The sequence below is a fragment of the Miscanthus floridulus genome, chromosome 11 (assembly GCF_019320115.1).
Source record: "Miscanthus floridulus cultivar M001 chromosome 11, ASM1932011v1, whole genome shotgun sequence".
Lineage (NCBI taxonomy): Eukaryota > Viridiplantae > Streptophyta > Magnoliopsida > Poales > Poaceae > Miscanthus > Miscanthus floridulus.
The window spans coordinates 63,076,577-63,090,096 of NC_089590.1; the positions used below are offsets into that span (position 1 = coordinate 63,076,577).

The 13,520-nt window shown below is 41.3% G+C and overlaps 2 protein-coding genes and 1 pseudogene across 3 annotated transcripts; 2 read left to right on the forward strand and 1 right to left on the reverse strand.

Annotated features, from left to right (window-relative positions):
- Window positions 1–13: 13 nt before the first annotated feature.
- On the reverse strand, window positions 14–2,793 carry LOC136490976 (uncharacterized; annotated as a pseudogene).
- A 3-nt stretch (window positions 2,794–2,796) lies between these two features.
- On the forward strand, window positions 2,797–6,115 carry LOC136490977 (mitochondrial intermembrane space import and assembly protein 40 homolog). Of its 2 annotated transcripts, XM_066487192.1 has the most exons (5): window positions 3,022–3,151; window positions 3,926–3,960; window positions 4,078–4,203; window positions 4,690–4,818; window positions 5,230–6,115. In XM_066487192.1, exons 1-5 carry the CDS (start codon window positions 3,034–3,036, stop codon window positions 5,398–5,400), a joined length of 579 nt encoding a protein of 192 aa, XP_066343289.1. In that variant the 5' UTR covers window positions 3,022–3,033; the 3' UTR covers window positions 5,401–6,115. The 2 variants fall into 2 exon arrangements, with proteins under 2 accessions (XP_066343290.1, XP_066343289.1); XM_066487193.1 differs by lacking the exon at window positions 4,690–4,818 and having other exon boundaries at window positions 2,797–3,151.
- A 2,036-nt stretch (window positions 6,116–8,151) lies between these two features.
- Window positions 8,152–11,967, forward strand: LOC136493327 (uncharacterized). The gene is made up of 6 exons (XM_066489397.1): window positions 8,152–8,703; window positions 9,688–9,786; window positions 10,154–10,331; window positions 10,987–11,084; window positions 11,380–11,441; window positions 11,576–11,967. The coding sequence occupies exons 1-6, from the start codon at window positions 8,248–8,250 to the stop codon at window positions 11,670–11,672; spliced, it is 990 nt and encodes a 329-aa protein (XP_066345494.1). The 5' UTR covers window positions 8,152–8,247; the 3' UTR covers window positions 11,673–11,967.
- The last annotated feature ends 1,553 nt before the right edge of the window (window positions 11,968–13,520 follow it).

Here is a 13,520-nt window from a genome sequence, read left to right on the forward strand (position 1 = left end):
CCCCCCCCCCCCCTCAATATGATCTCTCTTGATCAACTACGAGAGGTGATTCACAGCTAGATAGTACGACCCAACTAACACAAACGATGCAATTCCACTACGGGCCATTCGTTGGCCAATGCCACGGAACAAGACATTCCTATCAGCTGGGGATATTCCTGTCTTCCTCTCTATCCACGTTCCTGGTGCTTTCCACTTAAGAAACTTCCTCTCCATTGCGATATACTGCCAAAAAGAGAGAACAGAAACAAGGTGTATCACATATAGAAAAAAATAAAAAAAGGAAATTTTAAGTTTGAAGACGAAAAAAGAATATCACAAGCAAAAAGAGGATAAACTAGTTAAAGTACAGACAGGCCAAACCTTAGGCACCACAGTACATTCTGAACGACTTTTGGCAGTATCAAATGTATGTGAAGCAGCACCCGCTACCGCTCCTGCGAAGCCTGCAGCAACACTAGAGGCAAAAGGGGGTACAGGGCCTGCTTCTTCTAGATTCCTGAAAAGTGGCAAAAGATTAGGTTAAACTAAAATGTTACTTCATGATGTTACCGCACTGTCCCTATCATTACTTCAAATCAAATTCGCTTGCATCATTCCATACCCTAGGTCATCAGGGCATCACATATTTACTGCCTTCCAGGTGAAGCATCGCTTGTGTGTAGGAATTGCCCAAGTAGAAAAGTAAAATGCCACCAAATGCACATGTCCTCTGAGCTATCCCTGATTTGAAGGCCCTCTCCAAAGAGCGCCCCCTCCTTCAAAGCAATATCACTCTAGAAGGTAGGTGCAACATCAGACGGTAATGGGGGTTTCCCAGAGCCAGTAAGATCCATGGGTGCGTTTCAGAGCACCAAATGTCCAGGATGCTTGGGAGAAAGGGCTTACCAGTGAAGAGAGCTCCACTCGTGCGGGTCTGGGGAAGGGTGTTAGTGGCAGCCTTCCCTGCCTGTGCAATGGGGAGAACGCGACTCGAACCCGGGACCTTACAGTCAAGGCGGTAAGACTCTAACCGCTTGCACGAGATAAAAGGCTCAATTGTTGTTCCACATTCTTAGATCAGGAACATAACCAGGCAACAGTTGGAAAGCAGTGGAAATGATTCTTGAGCAACATTTGCAGGGCCCATAGCTTTTGAAGGAACCACAGAACTAACTTGGTTTCGAAGTTTGAAAAGTTCAAATGGTGTGCAGAAAACAGCCTCTACATCACCAGCAGCTATGCCAGCCAACATAGCCTCAGAATAATAGACATAGTTGTCCTCCCTTCCATCTTCCAAGACATATACAAGAGTCAAGACAGCGGTCATTTGCCATATATTTCACCATGAGTTAGACGGAGGAAAATTAAATTGGTTAACTGTCGCCAATAATACTAGAAATTATATTCCATCCAAGAACAAACTTATGTTACCAGAGGCAGATTAAATCATCAGAAAGTAAATTGAACTATCAGGAAACGAATGCCATTCAAAATGAACTGCTTTTTGTAGTAATGAAGCAAAATAAAAGACAATGTTCGCTTTCTATAAAAGCAGGGTTTTCCTCCGTCAAAAAAATAAAATAGAAGACAACGTGACACAACTTTCAGAGGTAAGAATTAGACATGCAATGCAAATACTGATAACAAAGTGGCATAGGGCAAGTAGTCCTAAACAATGTAACTGTGGGAAAACATGTCTTTACCTTTATAGAAGGCTGTTAAAAGTTCATAGGCCCCAAAACGTGCTCCCAACCCAGGAAGTTTACCCATTATGGACCATCCGATGCCACTGTAAAAACCTAGAAGACATACAATGATTTAGAATATGGTAATTTCATATGTGAAGTAACACATAACTAGATCCGAAGCCATTAGACATGAACTAGAAAATGTTATACAAAAATCAGGATTCATATGGCTTTCCTAATACTACATCTTTCCCTCAAGAAAGTTTTTAATGGAACAGGCACCTAAAGAAACATGGAGAATTGTACATCTGTAGACTGTAAACTTAAGGACAACTACTAGCGCCGGCGCGTTCCAGATTTTGTAACAATTGCGGATTTGTAATTTCACACAAAAAAAACACAGCATAACTAAATTTGCAAATTTTTTATTTAGAATTGGTAGGTTTGTCAGGTAGGCTCAACGGTCAACAATCAACGATTAAATCATCAGACAATTCTGGCCTAGCACAGCATGGCAACTAAATACCGTCAGCTCTGCCAACTCCAACAGTTCACACATCTCAGTAGCAATGCAAATCAGGGTGAATCACAAATACTCCAACCGCAATATCAAAGATATCTATCAACTGAGCAACCAACCAAACCTGCAGGGCCGGAAGCGGCCATGAGCCGGTCCACCACCTGCCGGAGCCCCATCTTCTGCTTCTGCCCCGCCGCTCCCAGCTGCAGAGGCAAGAAAACACAGCGCAGACCCCAAAATCAGACCTTGAGAAAGCAACAGTACAGCAACCCAACACAAGGAGGAGAGGGGTGCGAGTGCGCTCGCCTGGAGGAGTGTCTTGACCATGTCGAGGGGGTACACGGCGACGGCGGAGGCGCTTATCCGCCGCACCGGCGGCCGCGTGGCCCGCGAACACGCTGTCCCCCAGCGGCTTGCTGCCTCCCACCATCTCAGCGGCCTGCAAGGCTGGAACACACCCTCCCCCAAAAATGGCGAAAAGCGGTGAGCGAGGAATTTGGGGAAGACAGGAAGAGAGAAGCCGCGGGGGAATTTGAGGGCCCGTTACACAAACCTGCCTACCTCGGGCATTGGCGTCCGGCCCACAGAGTTCCATGGCCCAGTGAAGATCCTTGCCTTCCCGTCACGCGACTCGCCTCGTGTCCCGCGATCGGACGGCTGGGACGCGCCGGCGCTAGTCGAACTCGGGTCGAAGTTTCCTTCCGACGTTGGTCGCTGCCTCGACTAGACCAGCGTTGCAATTCCAGCCAGCTCGCCCGCCCTGTCGTTCTCGCCTCTCCCTACCATTGCCGGAAGAGACGAGGGTGGCCGCCGCCTTCTCCCGCTCCCGCTCTTCCTCTCTCCATGGGCCAGGTCGAGAGCCAGGCCACTACTCCGGCGGAGGAGCCTTCTCCACCCGCAGTGGAGCCGTCGCCGCCGTCTGCTGCCCCGCCTCCATCCTCCCTTGAGGCGCTTGCCGCAGGTATGTGTACATGTGAAGCCCCGAAGTGTGATTTCCTCCACTTTACTACTCCGTACGAACTAGCTGAATTGCAGTTGCGCTGGGTCTTCCCGTTGCTTGGATTTGGATGGAGCATTGGTTGAAGGGTGAACCTCTTGAACTGGTTACATTCGGATTTGAAGATTTTGTTTGTAGCTAGTAACCATAAATAAGACTCAGATGCGAAAGTAGGCCGATGAGATCGCTCCTCTGACATTGATGACGCAGAACTTGTACTGACCTCGATATCTTAGGCTCTTACTGATACGGTAGTCTGTTGCTGAAATTGCAATAGTATTTACTGTTAATTTCGCCTCAGTGATGTTCTATGTCAAATAAGCAGGGGCATGGTCCGTACTTATGAAGAGAAAGCGAAGCTTAAGTTAGTCTGGTAGTAGATCAATGTCTGTCCAGAATGACTAGCATGACCAATCGAGCACATAGGTCTTTAAAAAGCTACTGCTTATACTTTGCCCATCACCATTCACCAAGGCTCAAGAGGTTTGACACACATATGAAGCCAATCGATGCTGCTTTCTAAGTAAACTTAGCAACCGTACCTAACCTAGTTCAGGGGCTAATCTATTGGCTTAAGGGTCCTAGGGTCATAGTTCACGGGCAAAACAGTAGGTCAGCGCAAAATTTTGCTGCGAACTCAAGTTCTCCATGCAGCTTGTAACATAAGTTTCTTTATTTGGGCGCTTTCTTACTCGTGTGTTTAGACTGTTCTAATTTTGCATTTTATAAAATGTGCAGAGGCCATGTCATTTGATGAGAATGACACTGAGGAGGTAAAACCCTTTCCTTTTCTTGTAGATAGATGCTTATACTTCAGTCACCTATTTGCCTTACTACATCTTGGTACTCCGAGTGCCACTGGTCAGTCAAATAACATTTTGCTTGTACAGTCAATCGATGTGAAGGTACAGAAAGCTCTGGACTGTCCATGTGTTGCTGATTTGAAAAATGGTCCTTGTGGAGGTCAATTCGTCGATGCATTTTCTTGCTTTCTCAGGAGCACAGAAGAAGAGAAGGTTGCATTTCTTTCTTCTTCTTTTTTTTTTACTTTTCTGCAAGAAATTAACTTGATTTCAACTTATATGTGCTTAATGCAAGTTATGTTACATGTTTATGCATATTAATAATTGTGGCATGATGTTATTTACCAAACTTAACTCAGGATCGTAGCATGTGTGACCCCGTATGGCACGGCTCCAGTTCTGAGAAATTCATATTTGGATGTGGAGCTGTGGCCTGTGGGTTACACCTTAGTCGTTTGGTTGAGCTGGTTTCTTTGCATTCTAGGTAAAAAAGAGTCTCGACTTTCTTGATTTTAGTGTAGGAAATCCAGATCCGAGGTGGAGCCTGGAGCTTTTCCATTATGAAATTTGTTGGCCATAAACTGGAAAGGTGTTGCTAGATCACCTGATCGAGCTTAAGAAAATTCTTTGTCCTACGTGGACTTCCTTATGATTCAATAGATATAAAACTAATGGTATCATTGCCAATTTAACTTAAAGGGCGTACCCAGTGCAGAGAGCTCTCGCTCTGTGCGGGGTCTGGGGAAGGGTGTCAGTGGCAAGCCTTACCCTCGCCTGTGCAATGCGAGGAGACTGCGACTCGAACCCGGGACCTTCCGGTCACAGGCGGTAAGACTCTACCGCTTGCACCAGGCCCGCCAATTTAACTTAGACAAGACAATAATGCTAATGTAAGCCATTGTAACGTAATTCTATTGGTCAAAAGCACTTGTTGTCTTGTGGATATCTATGTACTTTTACATCAATAAATTTCATGTGTATGTTTGTTCTTCATATCTGGAAAACTTTTAAAATATTGAAGTGCTAACTTGACTGAGCTTAGGTTTTATTTTTCCTTCAAAATTTCTGGCTGTTTGCATGTTGCCACCTTGTCTCACAAAACTTTGGATCCTTCATAAAATTCAGTATCATGCACAACTTATTGTTGGACCATATACCACCATTAACTTTTTTATCCATGTCTTTTTCTTGTATAGATGAATTAACTAGCACCAAATTTTGCTGTCTGTGCCTTTCCAGGGATCAGATTGCGTGAAACCCTTCATCGCATTGCAGGACTGCATCAAAGCAAATCCAGAGGCATTCTCTAAGGAGATTCTAGAGGAAGAGGAGAATGATGAGGAGGCAGAAAAGTCCAACCTGAAAGTCAGAGCTCCATCATGGTCCAGAGAATCCAAGCCTAAGGTTTGAGATTGCTTGGTATTAATTGATACTGAGTGATATTCATCCAGTCTGCAGACGCAACTATAAGTTCGCCAGTAGTAGATTGATTCCAGAGAGCAAGGAGGCATCATAAATTGATTGGCAGAAATACCCATATTTTGTGTGGTAGAAATGCCTCACGGTATTCACTTTTTGAGAATGCACACGTCATTTCAAGTATCAATCGAGAACCAACGAACTTGTAATTGGATTCCTAGATACAGCCATACGGGGCAAGTTTGATCATCACTGTATTATTATAATTAGAGTGTTTGGATTCCTAGATTATTGTGGTGGATTATTCTTGGTTTAAGTGGTAAATACTCATAATTACAGAAAAGTAGGTCCAAGGTGGATAATAGGATTATTGTAATCTATTGTATTAATTATAATATAATAATCAATCTCATAATCTAGCCTCTTTAGATCATGAATAGATTATTTTAGCTTATTATTATAATCACAGTGGATCCAAACGGGTTTGTAATATATGCACTAGTAGATTTCTGAACGAAACAATTTCCATGATGGTAGGTCATGTGTTAAGCTTGTATTAGGGGGTGTTTCGACCTAACTGGATTATAGTAATAATCAGATAAAATGATCTGAAAGTGATCTAAACAACTCAAATTATGGAGTGGGTTAATCCAACCATCAAATTATTGTAATAATCCTGTAATTTATCTCAAAATTGCTTTTTGGAGATTATGGCCCCGTTCGGCTTACCTTATATCCGGCTTGTTCGGCTTCTTTTTTCAGTCGGAACAGTGTTTTTCTCTCACAATATTTCAGCCAGAACAGTGTTTTTCAGTCACTTTTAGCCAAGTTTCAGCAAGCCAAACGGAGCCATAAGTCATTTATACTCCAATTAAGACCTCGTTTGGTAGGGCTTCGGCTCTAGCTCTAGCCTCTTGTGGCTCCTCATAATAAACCCTGCTAAATGGGCATTAAAAAATGGCTTCTTGCAAGGAGCCGGAGGAGCTGAAGCGGGAAAAAATGGTTTCTCTCACAAATCTAATATAAATTATTACAAAACTGTCACTAAGCCATTTTTGTCAAATGTTTTCCAACGTGGCTCTAACTCTAGCAAAGAAATTCCTCTCCTAGAGCTGGAGCCTTTTTAGGAGGCAGAGTCTACCAAACGGGGCCTAATAGTAATCCACCTCTATAATCCAGGGATCAATGGTCTAGATTCTTGTAGTCCATACTCCAAATCATTATAATCATATCCATAATTTAGATTAATACCCACTCCTTCCAAATTATAGATGTTTTGACTTTTCTAGATACATTGTTTTTACTATGTATCTAGACAGTGTATATCTAAGTGCATAAAAAAACTACGTATTTAGAAAAAGTCAAAACGTCTTATAATTTAGAACGGATGGAGTATAATCCAATTGGGAATCAAACAAACCCTAATGCAGTTGTTGCAGCAATTGTGAACATTGGGTTTCTAGGCCCTGTTCGCTTGAACTTATCAGCCGTACCGTTTCAGCGAAATAACAATGTTTTTCTCACAACAAATCAGCATCAACATCAGCCGTGTTTCCAGCCGGCCGAACAGGCCCTACTAGTTGTTGGTTGTTGCTATATTTATGTGCTTTACCACAATATCAATGGTTTCTTCGTTAAGGAGTCGATATGTGTTACATATTTATAGGGACTGATTGGTTTGTTGCATTAGCATGTATTCAGACTTGTACAACATAATTTGTTTGTGTTTGATGCCTCGGAGACTTATCTAGGTTTGTACGGTACTCAAAGCAATACAACATTAGCTAGTACACTAGATTTATTCGTATTATATTAGATAATGTAGATTCGTACAAGCCGATGGAGCATATAAAAACAGAATCTCCTCACCTTCCCACCTTTCCTATAACATGAAATATATGCTAGCGCATGGCGGTGACTACATGCGACATAATATAAGCAACTAAACAAAAATCGTACCAAGGATAAATATTGGGTGCAAACCCCTCATTCAAGTGCAGTCATGAAAATATCATTAAAACACACACTTAGAAGCTTTTTTTTTAGACGAGGCACATCTATAGATGTACATTGTATCGAAAGTTGAGATACAATTTTTTTTTCTAAACATTCATATGAAAATAACACATTTCAGGTGTACATGTACTGGAAGACAAAACCATAGAAATTTTATCCTCTAATTCATAAGCACATAAATTTATTATTTTCATATGATTTTTTCTAGCTATGTAGGACAATTTTGTCTCCATAGAACAATTAAACACCAAGACATTACATATATTTATGCTAATTTAGATCGCGCTGCATAAAGTCTAATGCAAACAAATAGTCACATTCGTAGACATTGCAAACCGTCAGAGCATTTTCAAGAGACTCTTTATATCCTTCATAATCTACAAGAATAGAGATTTTGGTGAAAAATAATCTCCAACATTCTCTTTAATCGGATCTCTAAATATAGACATTATCTATTTCGTATTTCTCGCTAGAGCGCGCATAAGATATAGAAAAGTTATTGCAAGATACAAATATATAGAAAACATTTTTTACTCAAATAACTCCTCAAATTATAATTTAGAGAGCAAATTTTAGAAAATAACTCTTCGACCGATAATTTATATACTATAAAATTTTTAAAAGACTATTGGAGACGCTAATGTCTTCCTTTTTTTCTTTCAATCAACCGGAAAAAAAAAGAGCAGCTGTTCCTTACTGGGCCGCTCGGCCCATATTCCCTGCTCATTCAGTCGTCCTCTTCCTCCGAACCTTTCCGGTGCCGGTGAACTTCTTCCACCTGAACCGCGTACCACGATAAGCCCTAATCACAGCGCCACCACCATGGCGACCACCTCTTTCTTCCATCCGCTCGCCGCCCCGATGGCCAGCGGCGGCGTTCGCCTCCGTCTCTGCCCGTTCAGCCTAGCCACCCCCGCCCGTACAGCGCCCCGACGACCGGCGTCGCTTCTCGTCGTCCGCGCCAAGCGCGCCGGCAGCCGGGCCCCTGCTGCCGCTGCCTCGCATCAGCCCGCGAATCCCAGCGCGGTCCCGAAGCGGGACGTGGAGGAAGAGGTGGAGGAGGTCGAGGAGGAGATGCCGTGGATCCAGGACAAGGCGCTGGACCTCGTGGAGTTCACCGGCACCGTCACACAGGCCATCCCGGGGCCCCGCGTCGGCTCTAGCCCTGTTCCGTGGCTTCTCGCGGTTCCGCTCGCCTACGTCGGGGTCTCCTTTGTGCTCGCGGTCGTCCGCACCGTGCGCAGGTTCACCTCCCCGCGCACTAAGAAGAAGCGAAGGGTAAGTGTTGGCATCATGAAAAACTTGCTGTGGTTCCAGGAGCGGAATCTCATCGCGTATTCGCGTTCTGCGGTATTTGAATACATTGTAATTTTCCGTCGTAACTGTATTAGCCCTGCGAATTACTAGATATATTTTGGAACATAGGTTTGCAGGGTCTAACTCCACTGGATTTGCTGTTTAGAGGGGTTTGCTTTGTCAGGGTGATGGGAAATGATAAATTACACCCCTTCCTTCAGTAGCTAATTTGTGTTTGCAAACTTATCTATCTGTGTATACTGCATTACTGTATAGCATCTTGGAATCATGCTTTTTTGTCACCTCTCATCTGGATACGGCTGTAGCATCTGTTCGCATACAGACACACACCTACACCACACACACGAACACCACACTCACACCACTAGTACACGAGCAGACCTACAACTATACACAGATATGAAGACGCGTCCTATAGAGATCATCAGAAACCAGCAGGCTCTGTAGACGGCGGGAACGTCGCAGTCCCTTTGTGACACCACGCGTTGAGAGGCTTCACTGAAAATTATTATGGGAATAAATGCCGGTGAGAACACCAGCGCCGAACCCGGGGTTCGAACGCTGGTGGGCAGCGTGATCACCTGCACCGCTTGCCAACCGAGCTAGAGCTCGTTCTCATCTTGGAATCATGCTAAATAAACCATTTTACAGCCTTTCTTAAATTAAACTAAAATAGCCTGCAATTTCAGTTTTACAACATTTTATAAATTTACTCCTCTATAGATCATAAACTAGATACCTTTTTAAACATGCAAATTTGAGCTTGCTTTTTTTGTTGATTGCAAGCCTGATGTTTTTCGAAAATGGATTGCCAGCTTGATGTTATCCTAAGTTTGCCATTTTTTTTCCTTTGCATGCCGTTTTTTCGCTAACGGATTGCAATCTAGAACTTTTTGGTGCCTAGGTTTTGTTGGCACTTAATAATGAAGAAGTATTCCTCTGCAGGTGGGTAAGAATATATTCTTGTTGAAGTCTCTAGATGATCTGTTTCAGAAGGGCAGGGAAGCAATAGATTATCCTGCTCTTCAGGACCTAATGCAAAAGGTGTGTTGCCTATTCATCCATTAATTTTATTTTTTTATTTTTGATTTGAGAAACTGATTTAGGGAAATGATATTGAACTAATGGTAGGTTGGATATACTTGCTTATTTACTCTATTGTTGGTTCTGCTCAAATCAAAATTTTACTAGCTATCAGTAGAGTTAGTGAGTTGATGATATTGTTAACTGGTGCCGAAACCTATTAAAAATTGTGCTGCATAGGCCAGAACATGTTCCTTGCAAACTGGTATTTCATCACACTGACATGTCTATATGTATTGCTAGGGACAAATAATTTAATGATTGTCTTGCTACTGGAAATTCTTTCCATTGCAAATAACAGATTCATAAATACTTTATGTGTGCTCAGACAGGATTTGACATGGATGATGTAGTAAGGAAGTACACCCATTACACACTGAATGAAAAACAGTTCAATCCTGATGTGGTCGTGGATCTCATACATCTTAGGAAGGCATCAATGCTGGAAGATGCGGAAGTTGCTGAAATTTTAAATGAGATTACAAGACGAATTGTCCGGGAAAAAGGTATAAGTATAACTAGTGCTGCTTATTCAAATACTAGAGTGAGCACAAGATGTTTTCAGGATCTCAGGCTCTGGCTGCTTACTTTTGCAAATCAACTATTTCTTTTTCTTGCTCCCCTTCAGCTGAAGTTTGTGGGCCTTTATGTTGAACCTTCTTTGTGAAACTTAGTAATGCCAACCGTTTTTCATCTTCCATTCCATTTAATCAACAGAATTTTAGATTGGACCCTCATTTTGTTTTTAGACTATGTGCATAGCTGTTCTCCATATTATTATCAACTAACATTCTTTATTATTCATTGATGGAAAATTGATAACATTGTTATGTTCTGTCATTATCGGATGCAATGTTCTGATTACAAGTCCTGCAAAGTGTATCCAAAGAATCAATCGAAAGTGCATGGTTGTTGGGGGTGACCATAAGACACCTCTGATGCATGTTATTTCTACAACTTTGTAATTATTTCCTATCCTCTGCCAACCGGTCCCCTTCAAACCCACTCTCTGTTATGGGATGTACCATACACTTTTTGTGATGTGAGACGAGTGGTGGCCTCTAAATTGTAGTTTTATTTCTTTCCTATTTTACTGGCCTATTTTATTGGATCTGTAGTGTCACACTTACTCCAGATATTTTTGTATTTAAAATATTGCAGGGCCAGTAGTTATGGACTTATCTGGTTTTACAGAACAAGGTTTTAAGCGGAAGCTTGCTGTACAAGCACTGTTTGGAAAAATCCTATACTTATCAGAAGTAAGCTGTTGATCCTCCATTTTATCACTGATTTTGTGATTCCAGATCTGTTGACCTTAAGCCCAGATCTAGATCCTGTACTTTGAAATGAACTGCTTGGGCTGTAACCAAAACCGGAAAAGGTTTGATGTTTAACTTCTTTCTGGAGGTCATTAATGAGTGCTTGGTTTGATGAACCATCTTATTCTGATTGGGTTAGGTCGTCTTATTCTATGGTTTGTTACTGATTAGCCTGCATAAAAGTTACCATGATGAATCAGATCTTAACGGAAAATGTTTGTGAATCTCTATCCAGCTTCCGGAGTTCTGTTCACGGGACAGCTCACTTGTAGTCAAAGAAATCTTTGGAGTTACAGAGTATGTCTATATTTTACTATATATGGGGAATCCTTGTTTTTTTTGTACCTCAACTGTTTTTTGTCCTGTCCATTTTATTGTGAAGATTTTTGCCCCTTGTTGGTAATTATCATTTTCTGTTTTCTTGTGAGCAGTGAGGATGCAGACTGCCTGCGGATTCACACCCTCTCAGCAACAGGTGATATCGAATCTATACAAAAGATGGTCGACGATCTAGACATAGAACAATAGGGGCGGTTCCAGTAAAGGGACATGGGTGTGCACATGTACACCCAATAATTTTCACTCCTGCCCTTCAGATGCCTCAAAAAGAGTGGGATTTTAGGCAACGGTCAGTCACGTTCCACGTGCGGTAGCGGAGACGCGGATCAGCCTCTGCATGGAGTATGGATTATCTGTTGCAAAATTTGTGATTTGTTAATTGTTTTTTATCCTAACATATTAATTTTTTGTCGCTGTCTGACTATAAAAATAATTGTAAATTGTTAATTGTATCTGTGCTAACACAAATCAGATTTTGTAGGCTTGTGATTTTGTCTAACAGGTTTTTTATTCTCAGATCCGAAAATTACAGATTATATGTACAGAAATTACGATGAACTAAAGCTGCAATTTTAACAAAATATATGCAATAGCCGTCATCTAGCAAGTCCCATATTTTTTGCAAAAAACTTCGAAGTTAGGAGGCTTGTCAAATAGCTAAATAGCTTTAGGTTAGTGTTTTGGTGCTTAGCTTCGCACAGCATAAGGGATGGAAGAGAAGGGGTCGAAGTATCTGGTTGGTGCTGGTCGCCGGCGAAGGGACCAACAAAAGCCTCGGCACCTTAGCTTAGGGTTGCGGTGGCCCACTAGTCGTCTGAGAGCGAGAGGGGAGCGAGGGAGACAGGCAGAACGAGGAGGAAAGAGGGATGCAGCGGACAGAATGGGAATACAGGTTAATAGGTTATGCATCGACGGAAAAAAAAAACTGCACGAGCTGCTTGTGGGACACGTTTTTCATTGTTTCTTTGAAAATTTCTCTTTTTTATTTTTCTTTCCCTTTTAATTTTTTTATTTTTGTTGATTTCGTATCTATTCTCTTAGGTCTTGTTTGGATGCACGTGTATTCATTCCAATCCACATATGTTGGAGTGAAATGGAATAGAACTTAGTTTAATTCCACTCCAATCCACTTCAACACATGTGGATTGAGATGAATATATAGCATCCAAACAAGGCCTTAATTGGACATTATCAATGGTGAGTACAACATTTGTTTCAAATAACAAAAATAACAATGATATTTATGAGTATATAGTACATTGTAAATAAGTAAATGGAAATTTTTATATTTTAATAAGGTTGAATATTTTTCTATTGAAGCTAGAAGCCATTTTCACAAGAACATATACCAATTTCACAAACCAATAAGCTATAACCACATTTTTCTAAAATATAAACAATTTTCTCTTTGTGACAATTTCCTAAGTGAACATTAAATATTTTTGTGCTAAACATGGAACAATAGCTCCCGTGAACGAAGAACATTGCTATTCCTCAGTAAAAAAAATGGTATGGACTCGTTAAGAATTTATTTTCCATGCTCCAGCAAGAACTAATAAAGAACAATATCTCGTGAAAAAATTGAGTCTTCCTAGCACTCTCTTTTCATTCTACAATTTACTTTCTAAAGATTTTTATGCCGTAATAGGGTTAAAGACCAGGTTGCAAAATACTTTTGTATGTTAGAATAGTCACACTTCATCAACTTTAAACAAATTCGGCTAAGCGAGTGTTTATCATCCTCAAGACGCAAAGAAAGTAGAGACACATAGTGGCCTTAAGTCGATAGAAAACCTCCAATCGAAAACAAAGGTACACAAGTACAAGTTAAAAGTACATACATCGTTATGAGGCAAGAGCAAACGAAGGCTTGACATGACAGAATAGAAATAGATATAGTCTAACCATAAAAACAATCATGCATTTAGAAAAGTATATTATACAAAAACAATAATGCATAATTAATAAACTAAGAATGTTGCCACTCTTACATGACACTAGTTGTCCTTTATGGAACAAATGTTTTTTTTTCTACGG